General features: G+C 29.2%; 4 protein-coding genes across 6 annotated transcripts; 3 read left to right on the top strand and 1 right to left on the bottom strand.

Moving 5' to 3' along the window:
• Nucleotides 1-920: 920 nt before the first annotated feature.
• On the top strand, nt 921-3,425 carry LOC117210737 (protein penguin). Of its 2 annotated transcripts, none has more exons than XM_033454034.1 (2): nt 921-1,168; nt 1,447-3,425. In XM_033454034.1, the coding sequence occupies exon 2, from the start codon at nt 1,458-1,460 to the stop codon at nt 3,309-3,311; it is 1,854 nt and encodes a 617-aa protein (XP_033309925.1). In that variant the 5' UTR covers nt 921-1,168; nt 1,447-1,457; the 3' UTR covers nt 3,312-3,425. The 2 variants fall into 2 exon arrangements, with proteins under 2 accessions (XP_033309925.1, XP_033309926.1); XM_033454035.1 differs by having other exon boundaries at nt 921-1,264.
• A 1,715-nt stretch (nt 3,426-5,140) lies between these two features.
• On the bottom strand, nt 5,141-13,801 carry LOC117210734 (proteasome adapter and scaffold protein ECM29). The gene is made up of 28 exons (XM_033454030.1): nt 13,646-13,801; nt 12,730-12,977; nt 12,535-12,653; nt 12,319-12,468; nt 11,931-12,209; nt 11,652-11,847; nt 11,489-11,583; nt 11,208-11,400; nt 10,967-11,112; nt 10,583-10,889; nt 10,315-10,501; nt 9,868-10,224; nt 9,623-9,798; nt 9,453-9,554; nt 9,175-9,381; nt 8,988-9,102; nt 8,726-8,909; nt 8,357-8,645; nt 7,921-8,154; nt 7,471-7,815; nt 7,238-7,394; nt 6,996-7,151; nt 6,774-6,905; nt 6,399-6,708; nt 6,114-6,297; nt 5,913-6,042; nt 5,612-5,821; nt 5,141-5,521 (listed from the first exon to the last, which is right to left on the bottom strand). The coding sequence occupies exons 1-28, from the start codon at nt 13,668-13,670 to the stop codon at nt 5,322-5,324; spliced, it is 5,433 nt and encodes a 1,810-aa protein (XP_033309921.1). The 5' UTR covers nt 13,671-13,801; the 3' UTR covers nt 5,141-5,321.
• An 872-nt stretch (nt 13,802-14,673) lies between these two features.
• Nucleotides 14,674-23,327, top strand: LOC117210735 (glycogen debranching enzyme). Of its 2 annotated transcripts, none has more exons than XR_004488148.1 (26): nt 14,674-14,791; nt 15,393-15,642; nt 16,492-16,615; nt 16,686-16,875; nt 16,955-17,162; nt 17,231-17,365; nt 17,454-17,672; nt 17,750-17,985; nt 18,085-18,297; nt 18,373-18,567; nt 18,649-18,778; nt 18,860-18,983; nt 19,097-19,362; nt 19,473-19,631; nt 19,711-19,919; nt 19,994-20,197; nt 20,280-20,512; nt 20,591-20,680; nt 20,786-20,963; nt 21,035-21,391; nt 21,479-21,626; nt 21,711-22,074; nt 22,147-22,355; nt 22,436-22,621; nt 22,719-22,936; nt 23,019-23,327. XR_004488148.1 is itself a non-coding variant. In XM_033454031.1 (26 exons), exons 2-26 carry the CDS (start codon nt 15,520-15,522, stop codon nt 23,082-23,084), a joined length of 4,803 nt encoding a protein of 1,600 aa, XP_033309922.1. In that variant the 5' UTR covers nt 14,675-14,791; nt 15,393-15,519; the 3' UTR covers nt 23,085-23,327. The 2 variants fall into 2 exon arrangements, 1 of the variants encoding a protein (XP_033309922.1); XM_033454031.1 differs by having other exon boundaries at nt 14,675-14,791; nt 22,700-22,936.
• LOC117210738 lies at nt 23,187-24,799 on the top strand. Its single transcript, XM_033454036.1, has one exon. The coding sequence runs from the start codon at nt 23,262-23,264 to the stop codon at nt 24,465-24,467; it is 1,206 nt and encodes a 401-aa protein (XP_033309927.1). The 5' UTR covers nt 23,187-23,261; the 3' UTR covers nt 24,468-24,799.
• The last annotated feature ends 703 nt before the right edge of the window (nt 24,800-25,502 follow it).

Raw genomic sequence — 25,502 nt, 5'->3', positions numbered from 1 at the left:
AAATATTGTCTGTTACGACCGTTCGCGGAGAGACGCGGTCGCGAGGAAAACGCGTCAGCGAGAGGCGTAAATTCTCGCTACGATTCGGTGAATCGACGCCGCGAAGTAGTCGTTCCCCTGTTTCGGTTAAGATAACAGAGGTGGTTGAATGAATATGACACAGTAGGGTAAGTTATATTTCACCGTTTATTCCACAACTTATAACGAAGGCAGTTACACTGGTGCGTATGTACGAGATGAGTGAGTGACTAATCTACGGGTGTGTGTACCCGGTTAAAGGATGTTGACCGTTCGAAGGATGTAAAATCAGTGCTGTCTTGGGAGACGATGCTGTCTCGGAGGAAAGCTAAGGATGGGTGTGTCTAGCGCACGGGACCATCGGATTTGTTGGTGCCGATGTTATTTAGGAGAGTGAGGGAATAGGCTTCGTTTTTAATTGGTTAAACGAAGGGTCTTAACCGCCCTCGAGAGAAAGTGGTTAGTGGGAGGAAAGTTGCAGCGTACGTGAGAAAAACTAACTTTCCCTTGTCCAGTCGGGGTAGACAATAGTCTTTAGAAATTCTTCCGAACCAGATGTTTGTTTTGTTTGAAGGACCTTTTCTAGGAAATCTATGAGATGTATGGAAGGTACTTGAAACTATGGAGGATACGCTGCGAGTATCCGAAGACATCTGATTGCCATATTGCCCGCGGTGTGTGGTCTGGGCTAGGTAGAGTGTTACGCGACGTAACATTGTCAAATTTGTCAATACCGCCTGACAAAATATGCAATCACTTAGTTGCCAACCCAATATACTTTTTAATAAAAAAAAGTCTCTATTAGGACCAACTATTCGAACCAACTTTTAAGATCAGCAAAACAAAACTGTGTAGCCCTTTTTTAACCAAGTATTTTGCTAACAATTGTTACACTAGAGCCGCGTTGGTTTAATGGGCTAGGCTTAAGTTCGTAATCGAGAGGACTTCGGAGTTCAAATTTTAATGGTCCAGTCAATTTTCAGCAGTTTTTCTTACCAAGAGTTCATTGGTGAACAGTGTAGCCGTTGACTACCAGAGGCCCTCATTCTTAATGTCCACTTTTAACTGACATTTTTAACAGTGCTGTAGACCTCGTACCATGGAAATCTCCCTATTCGTTTCCGAGTGTAATCATTAACATCAAAGAAACGTAACTATATTTATATTTAAAATCTTTTTCTGATTTAGTTTGATGTGATATATTTACATAATTTTAAATACAACTTTACACAATATCAAACTTAAAGTAATGTTATCATTATTATTTATGGATTCTTTATACATAGTTATTTATAGGTTATTTTTAGGTTATGTTGTTCTATCAATATATTTTAATTAGTTATTATGTATTATATGAACATTAGAAAAAATAAATAAATGATTATATACTTTTTATTTACGTAAATTTTGTCTTTTACTTGGTTTCAGAGATTTACAAAATGACAAAACGAAAACTAAAATCTGATAATGAATCAAGACCAAAGAAAAATAAAACAGAAAATAGCAATCATATATATAACAATATAAAAAATAATAAAGATAATAAACTTAAAATTGAAAAGACAGCAAAGGAAAAAGGTGAAGAAGTTGTAACAAGAGATGGCAAAGAGAATCATAATATCAATAATATAAACGGAAAGTCCAAGATGGTAAATAGCAACTCTATGGAAAAGCCAAATTGGCAAGAATTTAAAAAGAAAAAGAAAGAAATTAGAGAAAAATATAAAGCAAAACGTTTTAGTAATATTTATGATATATCAATTGTAACAAAGCAGCTTGGTGAGAAATTACGTAGGGTTGACTGTTCAAAACTGGAACGTAAAAAATTAATTTTAAAGGCACATGATTTACTAAAAACTAATTACAATAAAATAATATTTACACATGATATGTCTCGTATCATTCAGTGGATCTTCAAGTATAGTGACGCAGAGATTCGACAGGCTATTTCTAAAGAGTTGAAACCTTCATTTTTGTCTATGATTGAATCAAAATATGCAAGGAACTGTATAAAAACAATGCTAAAGTATGGATCTCAAGAAACTAGGCATGAAATTATTTCTACTTGTTATGGTAATATAGTAAGATTCATGAGTCATTCTGTATCTGCTCCATTATTGGAACTTATGTATTCAACGTGGGCTACAGAAATAGAGAAAAGATACTTTAAACAAGAATTTTATGGTGACATGTATAAACAGGCTAAAGATAAAAAAATTAAGACTTTGTCTGATACATATGTAACTGCAGAATATATGAAAACAGCAACATTGTCTGCAGTAAAAGGAAATTTAATGAGAATATTAAATAAGAAATTTTTAAATTCCACTCTTTTGCACTGTGTCCTTTTAGAATTCTTAAATAATTGTTCTCTTGAAGATAAAAAGGAAATAATAGCTATGTTAAGAAGTTCAATAGTAGAATTGTCTCAAACAAAATTTGGTTCACAAGTTGCTGTAATATGTATATGGCATGGCTCAAACAAGGACAGAAAAATCATTATGAAATCTATTAAAGGTAATATAAAAAATATTTCAATGTCTGAGTATGGATATTTGATACTATTAGCATTATTTGATTCAGTAGATGATACTGTTTTAATAAAAAAAATTATATTCTCAGAAATACAAAATGATCTGACAGATATAGCATTAAGTGATCATGGAAAACATGTAATATTGTATTTAGTAGCTAGAAGAAATTCCCATTATTTTGCTCCCAGTATAGTGAAATACTTAGAGCAAGGAGACAATAATGCAACAAGCAAAAAACCAGCTCATATAAGAGAGAAAGAACTTTTAGATTTAATTTCTGATTCACTTCTTGAATCTGTAATTATAAACACGCCGATTTGGATGTCCAACAGTTCTATTGCAATGGTAACATTAGCAATACTGAAAGTAGGTACTAAAGAAAAATTAGAAAAAGCCTTCAAAGCTGTTACTGTATTTATCACAGACTTAAAATCAAAGATTAAAGAAGGAGATGAAGAATATAAACCTGTTGAACATGCCGGTTTACATATGATGTTAAAGAAGCTAATACTAAATGACAAAGAGTTGCAAGAGAAAGGTGAAAGCTCATTTGGAAAAATATTAGTTAATCATTTAGAAACAAATATTATAGAGGAATGGATAGAATGCAATAGAGGATGCTTTTTGTTAGTATTATTACTAGAAAACGGAACAGTGTCCACTGTGAATACTATACTTTCTAAGTTAAAACCAGTGATGAATATTTTGAAGTCAAAATCAAATCCAGGTGCCAAAATCTTGTTAAAGAAGTTAAAATAAATGAATTATTTATGTAGATAAATAATGAGCAACAAAGATTGTACTAAGTTGCAGAAATAAAAATTATAAATACTAAATCATGTTTTGACAGAAATTATGAGGATGTTTAACATGTATGGGTGTATGTTACTGCATTTCATTTATAACATAAATATTAGTAATAATTCCTTTTTTCATCTTTTAAATTTGTTAACGTATATAAATAATTACGTAAAAATTATACATAATATAATGTATAGTTGTTACTTATGTATTACATATTATTTTACTATACTTACCTATACCTACCTATACAAATGCACAAGTATATGTAAACTTGTGTTTCAAATGCAAACTTTATTAATTTTATTTATTTAGTAAAGTTACTCCATCATTCCATTATCATTTGAAAGGAAAGGTTTTCCTTTCTTCTCTAAGAAATATATAATAAACAATTTCTTTTTCTGAGGGGACTAAATTTAATTATTGTGCAATTTTGTTATTTCCATATTTGTTCATATCGAATAGGAAAGTTTTCTGTAGAACAGTACTATGAAATAGGTTCTTGTATAGACTAGCCTGGAACTAAAAAGAGCAGATCCCTAACTTTATAGGTTTTTGTATATGTGAGCATGGAACGCTTTCAGCACTTGGCCACGGGTGCGATATCTGTACTGTGGAACAACTAAACTGCAACAACTTATACTTTTATATTTGACACGTATATTGGAAAGTAAATTTGTTTTTAGTTTTTTTTTTTTAATTCATTAAAAAGTTGTGATAATATATATACTTACATTCTTAAAATTAACGTTATGTGGCGCTTACTTAAAATGACTATGGAGACTAAAAAATAGACGGAGAGAAGGATAAAGGAAGGAGAACGGGAAAAGAATGTTTCGTGAACCTGCTATAGCTAAATTCGTTACTCATCAATAAGGTTTATCTAGCAAATCCTGCCTTAGACATAGAGATAGAAGAGGTTGTGCGGAAATCATATTTGTAGAACGTGCTTGGAGTAAGAACACTAGCGAGAAAATCTCACATGTAGACTTCTGGTAGCAGAGAGGAGAAAATCCCCACATAATTTCACCAGTTTTGTTGCGTAGATGATCATATAACCATGTCTCGACACTCGTTAGAAAGAACCGTCCGAAAACTGAGTCATTAATAATCGTGAGAAATATGGAAGACAACAAAGTCCGCGTTCGTGCGACACAAACAGAAACGATTAGAGTGTCTCTGCTTTATCTGAGACATTCATAGCATTCACGAATGCGTAGAATACAACCTTCTTATCTTCTGTGTTATTTTGTCACGACTTAATTTTCGAATGGTTTTTTTCTAGGTTTCAGCTGGCTTCGGTATATAAGTGGTTTTCACCTATTTGTTTTAGGTTTCCCCTTTAGGTCAACAGTGCCATTCGCAAGGACTAACTGTCCTTGTATTACTCAACGAAAAACGTTCCTTCGGCTTTCTACGCTTTCTCTTCTTATTTTTGTTTATCTTTTTTCAAATTCTCAAATCTCATTCTTTCTTTCTCTTTTTCATATCAATAGCATACGAGTTGAACGTGCTCAATGCAGCTTGTGCGGTATTCTTGTAATATCTGAGATCTTTATATGATCATGGCTGGAAAGGGTTGACTTTAGGGGCGATTGGGGGTTGGAACCCCTACAAATTGTTTTGATAGTGTCGAAAAACATTCACGCTAAATTTAATGCGGATACGTTGAACAGTATAGAACCCTTTTCAGAACATACATACATATTTTTACTTTATATATAGATATAAACATACTTTTCTTATCTTTTTATAATACAATATGAAAAATTAGAAACAATAAAAAGTATTGACTCTAAATTATGTATTACTATGCACTTGTTTTTAGCTACATAATAAGTATCATTAAATAAACATGTATTAGTAGACATTATACACTTCGTCATTGTTTTAAAACGTTTGAACACGAAGTTACTAACTTCCGCATATGTAACATTGATTAAAAAGTACTAAAATTAATTATTATCTTCATATTTTCAGCATTTCTTTAATATCGATGATTCTAGTTCGAATTTCTGGCTCATTATCCTTCGTTAACTCTGGTAATGCCTCTTGAATTATTAAGATCATTTTATCAAATTGTTCATTATTGTTTGTAGACCGTAATTTTCTGCCAAGAGATAGAGCTATATTTAAGGCTTCCTTTCTTATTCTGGTATACGAAATACCTAAAAAATATAAATTTCATATTATATAATTGTAGTTTTACAAGATAATAATACAATACAGTTTTAGTTATAGACATACAATATGCTTACCTATACTATGTTTTAAAATTTTATTAAACGTGTCACAAATCAAATTTAACTTTTCTCTTTCCTCAATCGACAATTCCGAAATATTTATTTTAAGTAAAGCAAGTTTATCCACAAATAAATTAAGTGCTGATAGCATGGATATTTGTATTGTTGTAGATTGAACAGGAAACATCTTACCGTAATGAGTTATAAATTCTATACAATATTTATCTAAACAAAAAAAGATTACAAGATAATTAAAGGGTTAATTAGTAATTCATATTTTTATATTTAATAGTTTTCAAATGCAATAATAATTTACCCTGAGTGTCTTTGTAAGATGGCCAAGCTTTTCCAAGTATTTCGTAAACAGTTTCATATAATTTTATGATCTCATCTCTTTTTATTCTTTCTTCAGAGGGTAATGATTCATCTCCATCTTTCCTTGATAGCTAGATTATACAATATTTATATATCAATGTATAAGGTTGATCACTTCTTGCTTTTTATTGATAGTACATACCGTTGATAAAATTTCTTGAACAATTTCGTATACCTCTTTAAACTTATCGATATTTAGTTCATGCAAAACTGTACCAAAAGCATGTAATGCGTGTCGGCGATAGTCTAAAGCTTCCTTTTTACTTTCCCGATGTAATATTTGTACTATATCCGCAGATATTCCACTGTTCTCTTTGAGAGCTGTCCTATATTTAGATTATTAAATTTTTAAAAATGAATATCACAAATGTAACATTGTATTTGCATACATTTAATAAGAAAAATGTTAATATTGTTACATGCATACTTGCTATTACATGCCAACGTAGCAAGGGCATTTAACAAACGATCTTTTCCATCCCAAGTTCTTCCGCGTAATCCATCCGTTAAAACCTTTAACAAAGTATTTCTTACAGTCGCATCAATATCGTTCCCTAACTTTTGTGCTAACGTATGAACTGCATTAGCCGCTTGTGCTTTCGTATTCCACGATGACGATTCTAATGACGTGCGTAAAATATTTGTTATTGGTTCTATGTTTTGTTTAATTCCTGCTTCGGTTCCTGGAGTAATTTCGTTCCATAGTTCGGTCCACAAATCCATCATACTTTCATTTTCTATGAAAATACTGTAAATAAATATCACGATATTTACAAACTTAATTTCAAAGTTAAATACAAACCTTGTGTTTTTTGTGCATGCATTGCAAAGAAAGTAAGAGGTATAACAATACTCGAATAATTCTTTAATACCTCCTGATTATAATTATTTATAGCTTGGAACGTTTGTCCAATTACTAACTTAGTCGAATCATCTGAAATTCAGAATTTTGTAAAGTTTTATCTTTCCTCTATAAGTTCTATAACTTTACAATCTTTAAAAAGATTTATTATATAATGCACACCTCGTTCCATATACCATGTATTAAGTGTTTTAAATAATTTTTCAAGACTTGATTCTTTTGCTGACCCGACTATATGTCCAATAGCTGTTGCATTATTTTTCCGAACGACAGAATTACGATCCAATAATCCATTCATTAGCGCGTTTAGAACTTTACCTATATATAAATATTAAATCACAATAATTTTTAAGCATTGTTTCTTAAACTGAATAGTAGTTATAGAGCAAAACTTTCTTACTAACCGCTATAAGGTTGTAACTCTTGTTTGAAGTGAGTACTCAAAAGAATGATAAAGTGCAAACATGTAATTTTTGTTCCAAAACCAACACTAGATTTTATTAATTCTATCACTTTTGGCATTAATTCCTTTAAAATGTCTGTATCAATGTACTGTATACACTGCATTAGAAGGAAACATTGATGATTAATAAAATATGATTTTTTCGAAGTTGTCTTTTTGTCTTAAATCACTCACTTTTGTCATTGTTTCAGTGGCATAATGCTCTTTAGCAGCACTAGCTCTGATCGTATCAATAGCATCTCGTGCCTCTGACATTGTTCCACATATATTACTCAAATATGATAAATTTGGATTTTCTGATTCGCCAATTGTACTTAAGAGAGCAGGAATTAGTGTAACTAAAGATGGCTTAAGCAGGGTACCTGCTCTTGAAACTAACTGAGATACTGTTTGTAAAGATACCGTTCTTACGCTGCTTACAACGTTCACAGCTCCGATATCTAATAACACAGGTAAAATTGCTTGTAGAACTTCTTCTCCTTCTTTACCATAGGAAGAATCACAATATCGAACGCAAACCTATATTAATAATTGATATAAGATATAAACAATATAACTGTACATACAAATATAATACGTATGTTATGCATACAATAAACGAATTGTTTCAATAACAAAACTTACTCTACTTAATGCTTTAGTTGTATTTGTAGCAGCTAATCGAGTACCCTCATGAATATCATCCATTACTCGAAACAGTTTCTTCAGTAGTTCTGGAGCACATTTCGCCAAATTTAAACGAACATTTATTCTTAATAAATCTGCAAGTGCATTGCAACAACTCATTCGTACTCGCCATTCATGATTTGTTAAATTTTCAGTTATATCATTCAAAATTTCTTTATGATATTGTTCAACCTATCAAACATAATTTTAAATAACAGTTACAAAGAATAAAAATATATTTTAGGCATTGATGTGTGGATATTCGAAAGTACAAGTATCTAAGCTTCAGATTGGATTGAGGAAGAGATTACATCAGGGTAAAAAGAGAAAAATACCCGTAATTTCGAGTATGCGCACACTTCTAATTTTAAGTATTCTAAGCACTTCCACGTACAGCTTTACTTGTTGATGGAACAATCGCACGCCAAATACTAGACATACTATGCTGAATCTTGGGAGTAGGATCGAATTGATATCTGTATAAGCGTGGAATTATATTGGGTAAATATTTATTTAACTCTTCGTTTGCAACTTTAGCAATTGCTGCAAATCCAAATGCAGCACCTTTTTTAGATGTCCATACTGCATTATGATTTGCTAGATGCATGAAGTAGTATACTAAATCAGGTTTTTGTAATTCTGTAGCCAAGGAACAAATTTCTCTATACGTTGATAAATTACCACTATAAATAAAATATTTATAAAATTAAACTGAACCTATTAGATTGAAAATATAATATGTAAATTTATAAATTTATCTTACTTTGTTGGAGATTTTCCTAATTGACCTTCTTCAAATAATTTTGTATCTGATGTAACTTGTTGTACACTTTTACGTCCTTGTGTAAATTGATCTAGTATGCTAGAAACTAGAAGTTCCTTTTGTTCCTTGCTACTATTAATATGTATCAAACTAAGTCCTTTTGCCGCCATATCTTGCACTATATCTGTAATTAAAACAATGCACTTTAATAATATATTTCTATTTTCTTTTTTTTAAATAAGAAATATATTGCATAACTTACCACTATCATCTGAAAGAAAATCCATGAATGCATGATGCAATGATGAAAATTTTTCTTTAATACACTCCCTTTGGATATTATATTTTAAAAGTGCTAATAACCACACACAGACGGCCTTATAACAAATATTTATGGTAAAAAAAATGGAAGAATTGTACATTTAAATAAAAAAAATAAAAATAAATACCTGTCTCAAATTAGGATGCGGATCTTTATACATTCGAAGTAATTCATCCAATGTTTGTATTAATAATTTAGTACTGATATTGCTGTAAGGTACTTTATGTTCAGTTGGTAATGTTGTCCAAGCATCTCGTTTTTCTGGAGATGCTTCACTTTGAACACAACAAACCAATGCTTCTCCCATGATCAAATGGATTTCAATGTCTTTTGTCTAATAAATATAAAAGTAAATGTAAAAAGTACTCCTAAAATTTTTAATTATAATTACCGATGTACATTTACCTCCTTGACAGTTGTAATTATTTTATTTACTATATATGATGTATGAGGAAAATTTTCCCCTACGCACAAATAACCTAATGAAAGTGCAGCTTTTTCTTTAATCTAGAAATATAATTGAATCAGTATTATATCCTATACTCAATAAATTTAGTAACTATTAAAATACGAACCTTAGTATTTAATTTTACATTATTCAATGCTGAAAATAATATTTCTACAATTGCCTTTTTATTTGTTTCTCCCTCGCCTTCATCAGGTAATGGTAACCCACATATTTTCCCCAAAATACCAATACTCTGAATTGCGGCATCCATTAACAAAATTGTATTATTGTGTAGAAAATTGCCTATAATATTTTTGAAAGAGAATTGAAAAATAAATTAATATTAATTTATATAACCAAATATGTACATACATATCATTTTCACAACATTAATGTACAGATCCCAGTTAAAGAAATCATTGTCCATGTTATTTCTTTTAAAAACTAGTCTCCTTTCCATCATACACGTTAAAGTTAGTAATGAGCCATGTTGAGCTTCTAAAGAATTTTTATCCATGATGTTCATAATCTCAGAAATTTGAGTTCCAAACTCATTATTGGAAAGTTGAGTAGTTATTATGCCATAAATTTTAGCAACCAGTTGTCTTACATCTAACTTAGTAGATATAAGCAAAGTACGAAGCCATGATAACTCATTCTCATAAATTCTTGTTGCAAACTGTGGAACAGAACCAGTCACTTCCAATAAAGCTTGTAGCGTAGTTTGATCTGCGTTATATAATTGTTTATACATTATATCTTTCAATACAATTCTTAATATATTTTTAAGTTTATTAGAAATATTATATACAATTTTACCTGCAGAAGCATGACTAAAAATTAAAATCATATCAAGATACTGATCTAATGTCTCTAGTTTATCTTTAGATAAATTTCTTAAATAATGTGTAATTAATGGCGTATATTCACAAGGATGTTGCAATGGTTCGTTGTATTTAGTAACATTAGCACTTTTTGCTAAACAAATACGGAGATAAGTAATTATCTGTAAAAAATATTAATTATTTTCTTCAATTATAAAAATATTGCCAATAACAATAAATTATTTTCCCATTGAATTAATTACCTCCATAAATACAGTAACACTATAAGGAAGTACTTTATTTTCTATGTTCATTTTTTCATTACCAGTAGTTGACACCCTTGCTTGCATCTTTGAATAAATATAAGTTACAAGTTTTGGAAAATCTGGTAATGAAATTTGATTACCCTCTTGTTTATCACATTCATTTTTATGTGTAGTACCATATAAAACTTTTGTAGCTTCTGTTCTTATTTCATGTTTCTCATCTCCAGATGCCAATAGTAAAAGATAACGAGAAGGTATATCATCAGGAGGAAATACATTAGCAGCATAATGCATAGCCACAAATCTGTTCTCAAAAAATATTACTGACATATAAGTGATATTATTCTATACATATAATGTATCTAATTAATATATACATGCCTAACATTGGATTCCGGTGACTCAATATATGTAGATAATAATCCATTCATCAGAGATATATTAACTTCGTCATCTTTATTAAGTACAAATGCAGATGTTATTGAAATCAGTGTATCTCTTACTGTTCTTCGTAAATCACCTTCAGTCTTAAACATCAAGAAAAGTTCAGACTAAACTAGAAACATTCTAGTAATGTAACATACATCTGAACTTACTACTTTTTCTATTGCTAACTACATACCGATACAAGTGTATCAAATAAATGACATAACAAGTTTGAATTTTTATCTATCACTGATGGAATTCTTTGTCCTAATTGTCCAATAACAGTGTATGCCATCATTTTATGATGAACATCTTCACCCTCAAAAATTAATTTTATCATGCCATTTAAGATAATTCCTGCTATACGAGATAATGGAGCAAGACTACACCTTGAAAGATTTAAACATATCACAACATATATATATATTTTTTATTGAAATTCAAATTCATAAATAATTTGTAATACTTTTTACTTACTGTTGCACTATGTTTGATGTAAATTGCAATGCCATTGACTTTAATTTTGCATTTGTAGTTTTTCCATCTCCTTCTTGTAGGGAATGAAAAACTACCTGTATATTAATTACAATTAGCCACCAAGTAGTATAAAAATTATACCTTATTTTATAATAAAATATACCTGAATACATGGTGGTACAATAAAACCACCTGTAGTAACACGGCAAAGATAATGTAATAATTTTAGACGAATTCGTATGCCCGCAGGCAATCGTTTCATTTCTGGTTTAACATCTTTATGGATACCTAAAGTATCAGTACCCAAAAATAATGTATAAAGTGGTGCTGCTAAATGCATTGAAGACCAATCTAACGTGCTGAATATTTTAAAACAATTTGACATTTAGCATATTCTAATAGAATATTTATAAAAATAATAGAAAAATCTTTTTAAACATACTTAACAATTTTCTTTAATTCCAAGTCTGCTAGATTAGCAACACTAAATCTGGTATCTGCTGCAGCTACTATCAAATGTATAAGAATATCTGAATCATGGAAAAACCCTCCAGCTACGAATTTTACAATTCCTAATTTTGTTTGTTCAAGTTGTTCTGCTGTTGGAGGATTTTCACCAATTACCCGTTTAAATGCATATTCACTTAATCCTAGTGGTACACGAAACCGTGACCAATCAATAGCCTGATCTGACTGTTGATTTTGCATTTGTCCTACAGCTCTAGAATAATTTTGTACAATTAATTAATATAAATAATCATTAAGAAATTTTCCTATTGTATTGATGAAATTATTAAAATATAAATTATATGAATAGTGAATAATCTTACCCATAAGGTAACAATAAAACATCAAGCATAAAATTGAGTAATTGTTTTGCTACATATAGTTTGTCTTGTAGACCAAGAAAGGATGCTCGTTTCTCTGGATCCACAGGAATATTAATATGACCCAATGCAGGCATAATTATAAGTAATAAACTGAAATATTTTACATACCTTTTTACCTAATTTTCATTATTTAAATTATGTTAAATATTTACAAACCTGTCTTGATGAGATAAAGGTTTTCCTTCAATAGCATTTAATACACTTGGGATTAATTCTGCTTGTTTTTGCATTTCCATTCTAGGATAGCCTAATTTTATATATATAATTGTAAAATTCTGTGAACAAACAAAGACAATAAATTCTTATTCAACCAGAAATATTTTTAATTGATTCTCTGTATCAATAACATACAATTACAAATGAGCTGGCAGCTGGATCTTGATATTGTAACAAAAGTGTTTCAACTGGCAATTGGACTTGAGGTCTACTCTTTATCCTTTTATTTATATGAATTAATAATTCCATTACTTTCTTCCTAACACCTTCTTGACCACTAGAAAGCTTCAACAAAACTGGAGGCAAAAATTTACATACTGATGCTTGCAGTTGTTCATCAGTATCTGCAGATCCCAAACGGAAAAATACTCGCTCAAGTAAAACTTCCATGAAACAATAAATTATACATAAAATAATTAATTTATAAATATGAAATTATATACAACTAATTATAACTAATATATATTATTTTTCATAATATTAAACAAAATATATTTTGTTTAGAATATATTTTGTTCAAAATAATAATTGTTCATTACACGATTCAAAAATAATACTTAATTGCAAAGAAACAATATTTTGTATTCATAAATTCCAAATCATTCAAAAACAACGTGCAATATTTAAAATTTTATAATAAAAAAAGTAGTTGTATAAATAACATCTTATATACTGCACATAGAAATTTAGGTGATAAGAGGAAAATAATTATATGTACATTATTTATCATCACTCATTTAATTAACAGATGTGGACATATACTAAAAATAAAGTAAAAATATACAAAAGAATCGAAAAGATTGTCTTTTATGATAAATTTGAATATAAATTTAAAAAAATGATGTAAAATTATACATTTGAAGTTGTTTTCTATAAAACTGCATGATAATGGCATTTTCTGCAAGCCATGATATATATAAAAATGTTTTTATCATTAGAAATAATGTTTTTATTAAAGGAGGAACAATATAATTAATAATATAATTTGTGTCATCATCAAAATAAACTGTCTTCATGTAAAATAAATTGATTTTTTTTCCGAATTACTTACTCAGCTCATCCGTAGGGGCTGCCATTTTGAAGTAATGTGTAAAAGAGAAAGCGAATGATAGTCAGTGACAAGTGACAAGAAATATTACCGGTCTGTAATTAATCTTATTATGAAAACATTATTTAAGCATATTTAAGTAAAAATAATACATTTTCCCCCGAATTGCATATCTTTTTGATGTCTTTAAAAATTTTCTTCTTTTGTATAACGTCTCCCATAATACCGAGGGTCAAATTTCGTACAATTTTTTAGAGGAGAAAAGTTTCCTACTTTATTTTTATATCACTATAAAATGATTCACATATTAATAATAAAAATATTGTTAGAAATTTTTTCTAGTACTATATAGTTATCTACCATCTTTCATGTGCATGATCATATAAACTAATCGTGCTCATGTGATCATATCAACCTATTTAATAAAAAAGAGAGATATGGATATTTTTCAACATTTCGCCTTTTATTCCTTTAAATATTTCTATTAAAATTCTATGATACGCAACAGCCTTTAATTTACAATTTTAATTAGTTTATCGCTCAATTTACAATGCAATTATATAATTCTGATATTATATGTATGCTAATTTACGAATAACAAGAATATTGTAAATGTTAGCTTAGAAATCTAACTACATATACATAAAACTAATTCTACAAATAAATTTTAATTACATGTGAATTATATGTAATTATATAAGTAAATTTATGGTAACGAATCCAAATGCAAGAAAATTATGAATTTAAAAAATTAACTTTTTGGAAGGGAAAACATTTGAAGTTTTAACATGAAGTTGCCGTGGATGACTACCCAATCAACGTGTTCGAATTTCTGCAACCTGTCGTCTGCTTCTTCCGTTCCTTTAACAGTTTAACTTGAACCATGCTCTCATTTTTGTGACCTTCAAAGTTGTCTTTATAAAATAGAGGTCAAATTCGAAAGAAACACATTATTCTTTATTAATATTAATGTATTATATAGTGAATTATATAGTGAATTATATTAAATTATCTTTGTAAGAAACTTACAATCTGTTTTTTGTTTTGTTAATTTATACTATATTGTTTCGCGTATATTATATTTTCTTGTTATTTTTTAATGAAAGTATAATATTTTTAGTCTTTAGAACGTGTTAGCAGAGTTGTCAGGTATGAGAAAAAGAGAAATGATAACTTTAAGGGAAAATAGTAATACTGTTTCCTAAAATCTTGCAAATTGTTATACTGCATGTGCTAATTGTTTAGAGTAAACTATTAATTGTAACTTTACCTTTATTAACCCACAAAATACATGTGAAGAATTGTATATGTATATTGATATACATACATTTAAATTCTAATAGTTATAATCCTGTCATATGTAATAGTTTTTAATGTGCTTTCATATATATAATTTTTCTGGTTCTGTAATTTTATAGTTGTATAACAGAGTTGAAATAATTGATGATTCAATGTAAATCTTTCTTATACAAATTTTTTAATATTGTAAAAAGACATATATGTATGTATTTATTTTATATGTATCTTTAACTATATATATTATGTACTTTTGAAAAATTAAATAAAATAGTTTTTTAATTACATCATCTTGTTTTAATATAATATATACAGCAATAATTTTGTAATTAGTATAATAAAATTATTTCCATTCATTTTTAATGTACAAAAAATTAATTTCAATTTTGATTAGATTAAAAGCAGTTAATAAGCAGCTTCTTGTAATTAAAGTTTTCCTTTATATTTGTTATAGGTAATACAAAAGTGGTATTTGCTTAAATAAAAGCAACAGTACATAACATAAATGCTATGATAACATAGAACTAGTTGAAAAGTCATTGTCTTCGATAACAATTTCAGCTATATGATTTATTTTGAGAATGGGTTTTATACTTACAATAAGTTATTTTTTTTGTGATGCAACAAGGACATTAATAAGGAAACTTAGGAGCATTCTTCAACATCTTTGCAAATGCCGCTATTTAAAATGCCTTTATTATTATGTAAGTTTGGATATAATCATGATATATATCTTAATATCCTCTGCACTTATATCTTTAGAATGATAAGGATATTATTGCTGAATTTAATTGGAATTGATAGCATATCATTGTAATGTCTTTGTAACATTTGTCTAATATAACTATATAATGATCTAACCAAAGGAGGTATCTTGCACACAGTGTTAAATATACTATCTTTATTATATATGAAATGATTTATATTTCAGGCTAATATTTCAATGTTAAAATAGTGCTGAATTATTGGAAATAATAACATCTCTATTAAATTTACTAGAAATGTAGTAGTAGTAGATAGATAAAAAATAGTAATATAAATAGACAATTGATGTTATGTAGTACAAAGTCTATCCCATGTTTATATTATTACAAAGAGGTAATCCAAGCATGTAGAGTGAGAATATCTCTGGACTTTATGTATGTTCATGCAGCATAACTTTGTAATCTAATACTATGCTTTTTGCATGCTTGCTAGCTGCTTTGTGTTGATAACTTATATTAAGCGACTTGTAGACTAAGTATTTATTCATTTACCACAGTTCACGTGTAAGTACTACTCCTAAAAGTACTATAGGTTTGTCAAAATTGTATATATTTTATTAATTTAGTATATCATTAAATAATTATTCTCATATCTAAATGTTTATAAGTATTTGTTATATGCACACTTTTTATTATCTAATTTCTTATTCTAAAAACTAGATAAAATATTTACAATAATTTTAGAAGGATAAAAATTTGTATAAAAATAAGAATATATTACAAATAATTAAAGAGTAGTATAAAAAATTGTGTGATATTGAATTACAAAATAGGTGCTTGTGTCTTTAGGCAATGGTAGAAGATATGACGGAACACATGTCAACAACTGAAAATCACGAGTGTGAACAAATAAGAGTCTTAACTCTAAATAACGGGGAACATCTGGATGGTATATTATATAGATTAAAAAAAGGTATGTAAATTCTATGTTACTTATAATTTTGAGGAAAATGAGTGTTATAAATTAGAACAATTTTTAACAGGATGGAGAGTAGAATTTCGTTTAGGTGCTTCTCTTTTTGGGAAGTCACTTGATCTTTTTATAAATTATCCTTTAAGGGAAAATAAAAAATTTGAAAGGCATACATATTATCCATTAGAATGGGTTAGTGAAACAGCTAATATATCTTTATTCTTGGCTGGTTCATTTCACTATTATCTTATAGATCCTAAGTAAGTATTAAATATAAGAAAAGATTATTGACATAATAAAATATATTGTTCATAGTTTTTAATATATCAAATTTTTTAGTTCTGAAGATATGAAACCTATTGCTTCTGGATATTTACTAGTGGATCCAGAACTTAAAGTAGGAGAACATGGAGATGATTTACCATTGGATTGTATTCAGTGTCAAACTGTTCTTGCAAAATGTCTAGGACCATTTTCTACCTGGGAAGATAAACTACTAGTGGCTAGAAACTCTGGATATAATGTGATTCATTTTACACCAATTCAGGTATATATTCCATTTTTTTGGATAATATATTGAACTAATACATCTAACTTACATAATTTATGTTTTAGGAACTGGGATATTCTAAGTCATCTTACAGCCTTAGTGACCAGTTGAAATTAAATCCTTCTTTCAATGATGATGATAAATCAGTTACATATGATGATGTTGAAAGACTAGTAAATAAAATACGCAATGAATGGAATGTTAGTGTAATATATAATTTACTATATTTTATAGCTTAATCTGTTATAATATTCTATAATATCAGCCTGTAAATGTTGTGTGTTTCAGATGTTGAGTATATGTGATATTGTTTTGAATCATACAGCAAATGAAAGTCCTTTTTTGGTATCTCATCCAGAATGTACATACAATTGTTTGAATAGTCCTCATTTACGTCCTGCATATCTTTTGGATGCTGCACTGTTTGAATTGACAATACAAGTTGCAGCTGGAGAATGGGAGTTTAAAGGCATTCCTTCAGTAGTTGAAACTGAAGAACATTTAAATGTGAGATAAATGTATTATATTAATAATTACTAACCAGTACAATATATTATGTATGCTTGTTACTTCTCTATTTTTAGTCAATTCGTCATGCACTTCATACATATTTTTTACCGCTTGTGAAAATACATGAATTGTATATATTGGACATCAATGAAACCATCGCGGAGTTTTTGAATTTAGCACGAAATCAGATGCCCCAAGATACTGTTGAACCTATATCGGAAGATATCAAAATAATAAAAGATCCGAAATTTCGTAGATTGAAAGCAACTATAAATATGCAACTTGCTTTAAAAAAATATAATATATATAGGTAAATTATACCAATAATGGTCAGAATACCAACTATCAATTCAAAAAGGTTTCGATTTAGTTAATGTTCTAAACTTAAAGCTTTATATTCTTATTGCAGAACTGATTGTTTTGATGAAGAGACTCGTTTGAAACGCTGTGCCGAAGACTTAAGAAAGAAATTACAAGAACTTAATAACATGATCACTAATGAAATACAAAATCATCTAAATGCTGCAGTTGAAAATACTATTGCTGGTATAAGATATTTTAGAGTGCAAGGTGATGGGCCTAAACTTAAAGAAATAAGCGAAAGAAATCCACTTGTTCCTAGGTACATAACTGTTCTAAAATATTGCTATTTTGATATTTTATTTATATAAATTATGCTAAAACATATTATCTTCAGATATTTTACTGATTATGGAGCACCACAAACATTAACTGAAAGAGAAGCAACAATGTATTCTGATGAAGGCTGTTATCTTATGGCTCATAATGGATGGGTAATGAATGGTGATCCTCTAAAAAATTTTGCTGATCCTGATTCTAATGTTTATATAAGAAGAGAACTTATTGCTTGGGGTGACAGTGTAAAATTAAGGTAATGCTACTACCTTTGAAGTATAAAATAATAAAAAGATATAAAATAATTAAAATCAATAATATACTACATTTGTTACAGGTATGGAGATAAACCAGAAGATTGTCCTTTTCTATGGCAGCATATTACTGCTTATGTTACACAAACAGCTAAAATTTTTGATGGTATTCGCTTAGATAATTGCCATTCGACCCCTATCCCAGTTGCAGAGGTATATTTAATTTATTAAAATATTAAAATATATATCTAATGTAAATTTATGTCCATATTAGTGAATTCTTAATCGTTCCAGTACATGCTTGATGTTGCTCGTCGAATTCGTCCAGATTTGTACGTTGTTGCCGAATTATTTACAAATTCCGATCAGAAAGACAATATATTTGTGAATCGACTTGGTCTCACTTCCTTAATTCGAGGTTCGCAAATTTATTTTATAAGCTGTGAAGCTTTATAAGATACCAATATATAATACATGTATTCATAAATTTTTATTAAATCTTATGAAATCTTTTTCATTCACTCAAAACAGAAGCTATGTCTGCGTGGGATAGTCACGAAGAAGGTCGTTTGGTATACCGATATGGAGGCGAACCAGTAGGTGCATTTTTGCAACCACGTAAACGGCCTCTAGTACCAGGCATAGCACATGCACTATTTCTAGATTTAACTCATGATAATCCCAGTTCTGTGGAAAAACGTAGTGTGTTCGATTTACTTCCAAGTGCTGCTCTTGTATCAATGGCTGCGTGTGCTAGCGGCAGCAATCGTGGATACGATGAATTAGTTCCTCACCATGTAAGTTGGTTTTATTGTAATATTTATAGTTATATTTAGAAGATTTCAATTATAATAATATTTGAGAAAAGAAATAATCTACGTCCTCTAATCCTAATAAATCCTTACAGATACATGTTGTAGATGAAACAAGACAATATTCATGCTGGGCAGATGATGAATCTTTGATAGATGGTATCAAATTTGTAGGTTTAAAGACTGGTATAATTGCGGCGAAGAGAGCATTAAATGATTTGCATTATATTCTCGGGCAACAGAAGTTTTCTCAAGTATATTCTCATAATACATAACGCATAAGAAGTGCTGTTTCCGTATAAATTTTTAAAATATTATTTATTAAATTTACAGGTATTTGTTGACCAGATGGATAGTGATATAGTAGCTGTAACAAGACACTCTCCAACAACTCATGATAGTGTAATTTTAGTCGCTTTTACAGCGTTCAAACACCCCGATCCTAATCCCATTGATTTGAGAAGATATGTGAAACCATTACGAGTGGAGGGTGTAATGGAAGAAATTATTCTGGAAGCATCCTTATCTCATATAGAAGCTAAGTAAGAAATGTGAAATCAATCATTTTTCATGTTCGTTATTACGTATTGACATTTTGACGATATATTGTTTTCAGAAATGGTACTTCACCTTTCCATTATCCTGAAAAATATGTACAAGATGAAAATTACATAAATGGTCTCTCGGAATATGTACTAAGACTTAAAGAACACATACAAATTTGTGATTCAGAAATCCTGGAGAAAGTTGATTCTGGTGATCCTAAAATAACTCAGCTTAATTTTGTAAACTTTCAACCAGGTTCTGTCGTTGCTATTCGGTAATATTTAATGACTCTTTTTGTATAAATTTTTCATAAATTTTATAACATATATAATAAATATTGATATATTTAATTTCAGAGTATCTCTTCATGCTAATATAAAACCTGCTCTTGCAAAACTTCATAATACTATTTCAACTGTAACATCACAGAGAAGTTCCGATATACGTGTTATTGTCTCTCGTATGAACTTAGTAGATTTAAATAAGGCCCTATACCGGTGCGATCAGGAAGAACGCGATGAAACTTCGAATAGATTTGATGTATACGATATTCCTGGTTATGGACCCCTTGTTTATGCAGGTTTACAAGGTAAGTTAACAATTTGAGCTACTTCATATCTATATTTTCCATGCCTATTAATGTAATACACATTACATTTATTTTTAGGTATAATTTCCTTGTTAGCAGATATTCGTCCTAATAATGATTTGGGACACCCAATGTGCATTAATCTCAGACACGGTAATTGGCTAATAGGTATGTACTAGAACAAATATTAAAACAAATCCATCCTATTATTAACATCACTATGTTTCATTATATAATTAACGATTGTTAATATGTTTAAACAAATATATACAGATTATACTTGGCAACGATTGAAAGAAGATGAAGGAACTAGAACTCTTGGAGAATGGCTCGAAGAAGCTACTGAACCATTTAAATTAATACCTCGCTATTTAGTTCCTAGTTACTTCGATGTTATAATTGTAAACGTTTATATGATACTTCTTGAGCAATGCTATAATCTAATGTCAAGGTACTTTACACTAAATATATCTTTGTTTTTAATTTTTTGTAAACATTTACTAATTCATTGCCTTTTATTAGCTTTGTGAAAGAAGGTTCCACTTTCGTTAAAATTCTATCTTTAATTTCTATTCAAATGGGAGGAATAGTAAAATCAGCTCCGTTACCAGATTTGTCTCCAAATATAGATCCTCCCAAACCAAAGATCAAACAATATAATGGCGAAAGTGAACAAATATGTATGACATTGTCCGCTGGTTTACCACATTTTACCACAGGATATATGAGAAATTGGGGAAGAGACACTTTCATTGCCTTAAGAGGACTACTGATATTAACAGGCAGACATGCAGAAGCACGATTTATTATCCTTGGCTATGCTGGAACTATGCGACATGGTCTTATACCAAATTTACTTGATAAAGGAAAGAATGCTAGGTGACAAATAAATTTTTAATTATTGTTATATGAATACAATTTCTAATTATTGTTGCACCTTTTAAATAACTTTTTTATGTTTTTTAGATATAACTGTCGAGATGCTTTGTGGTGGTGGTTATATACAATTCAATGTTATATACAAGAAGTACCAAATGGTTTAAAAATTTTAACAGACAAGGTTTCGAGGCTGTTTCCAACTGATGATTCTCCCCCACTACCTGCAGGACAAGTAGTACGTAGAAAATATTCTTTGTAAATAAATTATATATATTAACATTTGTTTTACACATGATATATATTGGAAATAAAATTTTAGGATCAGCCACTACATGATGTTATTCAAGAAGCTCTCTTGATACATTTCCAAGGACTTTGTTTTAGAGAAAGAAATGCTGGAAGACAGATTGATGAACATATGACAGATCGTGGTTTTAATAACCAAATTGGAGTGCACCCAGAAACAGGATTCGTATTCGGTGGAAATGATGCAAATTGTGGTACATGGATGGACAAAATGGGATCTTCTGAAAAAGCTGGTAATAAAGGAAAACCAGCTACTCCAAGGGATGGTTCAGCAGTAGAAATAGTGGGTCTAAGCAAGAGTATTCTCAGTTTCTTGGCTGAATTGTATAAGCAAAATCTTTTTCCTTATGGTAGTGTGCAAAGAAAAAATCGGGATGGTAAGAAATAAATTTTGTTTACGTTTTTCATTTATTTCTAGCTTTTTTCACTACAGTTAATGTTTATTCCAGGCTCTACTGTAACATGGAGCTATAAACAATGGGCAGATAAGATTTCATTAAATTTTGAGAAATATTTTTACATCAATGAAGTGCAGTTAGAAGGAGAACTTAAATCAGAACTTATTCATCGTCGTGGAATTTTCAAAGATAGTCATGGAGCAACACAAGCATGGGCTGATTACCAATTACGATCTAATTTTCCAGTTGCAATGGTTGTTGTAAGTACATTTTTATAGTTTTTTTATTCTTAAAATGTATGTGCAATTTGGATAATATTCAAATATCATTATTTTGAAAGGCTCCAGAATTGTTTAATCCGGAACATGCATGGATAGCATTAAAAAAGGCAGAAGAAGTTTTATTAGGGCCGCTTGGAATGAAAACATTAGATCCTGCTGATTGGGCGTACAATGGATATTATGATAATTCTAATGATAGTGGAGATACTAAAATAGCTCATGGTTGGAATTATCATCAGGGGCCTGTAAGCAATGTTCCTTAATATATTACTTTAGTATAAACTGCTCTGATATAAAACTAATAATTTCATGGCATCTAATAGGAATGGGTTTGGCCCATAGGCTATTTTCTTCGTGCTCGACTATATTTCGCTCCATTAGTTGGAGGAAAGGAAGAATTACGTCGTACAGTCGAATCAACTGAAATTATTATTTCTCGACATTTCATAGAGGCATCTACAAACCATTGGAGAGGTCTCCCTGAACTTACTAATAAAGATGGGGAATATTGCAAAGATAGTTGCAGAACACAAGCTTGGAGTGCTGCTTCTATATTAGAAGTTTGTATATATGCTGTTAATGGTATTTAGAAATAGTTCCGTTATGTCATTGATTATCACTGTACCATATATTTCATTCTAGGTTCTTTACGACTTAGATAAAATTAAACGGGAATTACGATCCGAGGAGAATGAAAGAACGAATTGATATAATTTTGCGTGTGTTCACCACCGCCAATTACACTTAGAACATTTACGACTAGAAAAAGAACGTAGCGTTAGAAGTAAAGATCACGATAATAAATGGCACATATTTAACACAGCTATAGAAACACCAAGCACGGAGACACACGCATTTGGTAATCCGCACATAGACAAAATCAGTATGCTACCGTGCAAATTTATAAATGTTGACACCAGATGTACAATTGATGACGTTTTCTTAATGCAAGAACTTAAGAAAAATGAAAGTAAAAAAGACATTAAACATGATTATGTATCTTCTACTGTTGTTAGCAATTTGGAAGTAATTGAAACTATGTCAAATATAACAGAATTGTCAATGATATCAGAAGGTGAATTTCATAAATCAGGACAACTTATATATGGAAATGAACCTTTAAAATACGAGAATAAATCTCTAAATAAATTTCAAAGTGATGTAATTGACCAAGTTGATATATTAACAAAACAAAACATAGAGAAAAGTAATGCATTGACGAAATACCCATCAAAAGTGGATCACGTTTATGAGGAAGTCAATGCTCTTGAATGTGATATCATGGATTATTATGAAAAATATAGCCCTACAACGGCGAAAACTTTGATAAATACACTTTTTCTTCCTCTACATAAAATTTGTAAGAAATGCGCCAATTTACAAAGCAGTCCAGTATATTCTGATCTTTTGATATATGCAAAGAAGCCTTTATATGCGAAGGAAGTCTATTTACTGCAACAAAACGAAACTTTACAGTTTAGGTATTGTTCAGAAGGTGGTAAACATGACAATACATTATATTTACAGTACAATAACGTTCAGCACTGTTTACTACTTCATAATTACTTAAAAACTAATGCTTCTAGTATATTCTATTTTTATGGCTCACCACAGGATATTTTTGATTTAAAAACAACATTAAAAACAAGTATCCTTGTTATAAATAGCAATACGAAAGGAATAGTAAATACAGAGTTATATCATCGTTGTACAAGTAATTTTTATACAAGGATATCAAATAATGGTATTGCACCTGCAGCGTTTCGTATGGATCATGCTAATATTATACGCTCTATAAAACACGTTGAATACGATACTGATTTGCAAAACTGGATGAATTATCGTAACGATGTATTTCGATCACACAATCTCAAACAAGATGATGTAGTTGATCATCGCGCGAACAGATCTAGTTTATTATTATTAGAACCACTACTGTTAATGCCAGAATTAGGAAATTCTAGGTATAGGCACAGAAAAAATCGTATTTCACAATCAGAGCACATAAAAATAGTAAAAATAGTAATTGCCTATACTCTTTCTTTCTTCATTTTAGCAACAATCACATTTTATATAGTTTATTTCACTTAATAAAATATAATATTCTTTTATACTCGTTCTTCTATTTTTTGCATGGAACATTTTCAGAATCTAATTTTATTTAGTATTTAAAACTATTAAGTTTTTTGCTTCAACCTTTTGCTACATAAATACCAATTTTGTCTTTTTTCGTGTATTCTTTTGCATGAAACTTTCATATAATAAATTTAATATAAACTGTATGAATTGTTATGTTTATCATAATTGCTCTGTAAATCATTAACATTTGTTACCGTAATTAAAAATTTATTAATCTTTATATAATTATGTAGAGTATTCTTATACCGTTTTAGAAAATGATTTATATATGATTCTGTTAAAATCATAACCATACCAAAATGTACAAAAAATATATTTAACTAAAAATAAAAATTTCAACTTCAAAAGATTTCGGTGTTTTTAAGATGGTAAAATGCGATTAATCGAATGCTCAAGTAAGGTTATTAAAATTTGTTATTTTTATTAATGATTAAATGAAATATTTATTAGCAAATACTATTACTATTGCACGTATATTTTAAATACATATTTTTTTATCCGTTCCCATATCTGTATGAAATATTTGCAATAAAATTGATATATATATTCAATTTTGCATAATGGAGAAAATGTCTTTTTCCCTTCCAAAATTCACACGTCTACTTTCTCTATTTTAAAATGTAAATAAAGTTATATTACAGTATAATATAATACATATAATGTTATATAGAACTTACAATGATGAATAAATTAAATTACTAAATTACATATTTATATGTAATATAAATATCTATTATTTACAAATTTAATCATTTTCAAAATTAATTAAAACTTAATGTCAACCTGAAATATTAAAAAATGTACAAAACTACATAATATTTGTTTGAAGGTTTCATCAAAAGTTCTTAAAATAATCTTTCTTATTACACAACATGAATATCTGTTTATGACAAAAACTTTTATGATAGAAATTCTAAATACATACTATGTAATTTATATGTATATTATATTATTTTAAATATAGTGAATCATTAAGCATAGTAAATT

This window comes from Bombus bifarius, unplaced genomic scaffold (assembly GCF_011952205.1).
Source record: "Bombus bifarius isolate JDL3187 unplaced genomic scaffold, Bbif_JDL3187 scf7180000008210, whole genome shotgun sequence".
NCBI lineage: Eukaryota > Metazoa > Arthropoda > Insecta > Hymenoptera > Apidae > Bombus > Bombus bifarius.
The sequence above is the reverse complement of the archived record's forward strand: the minus strand, read 5'-3'. Positions and strand labels throughout refer to the sequence as shown.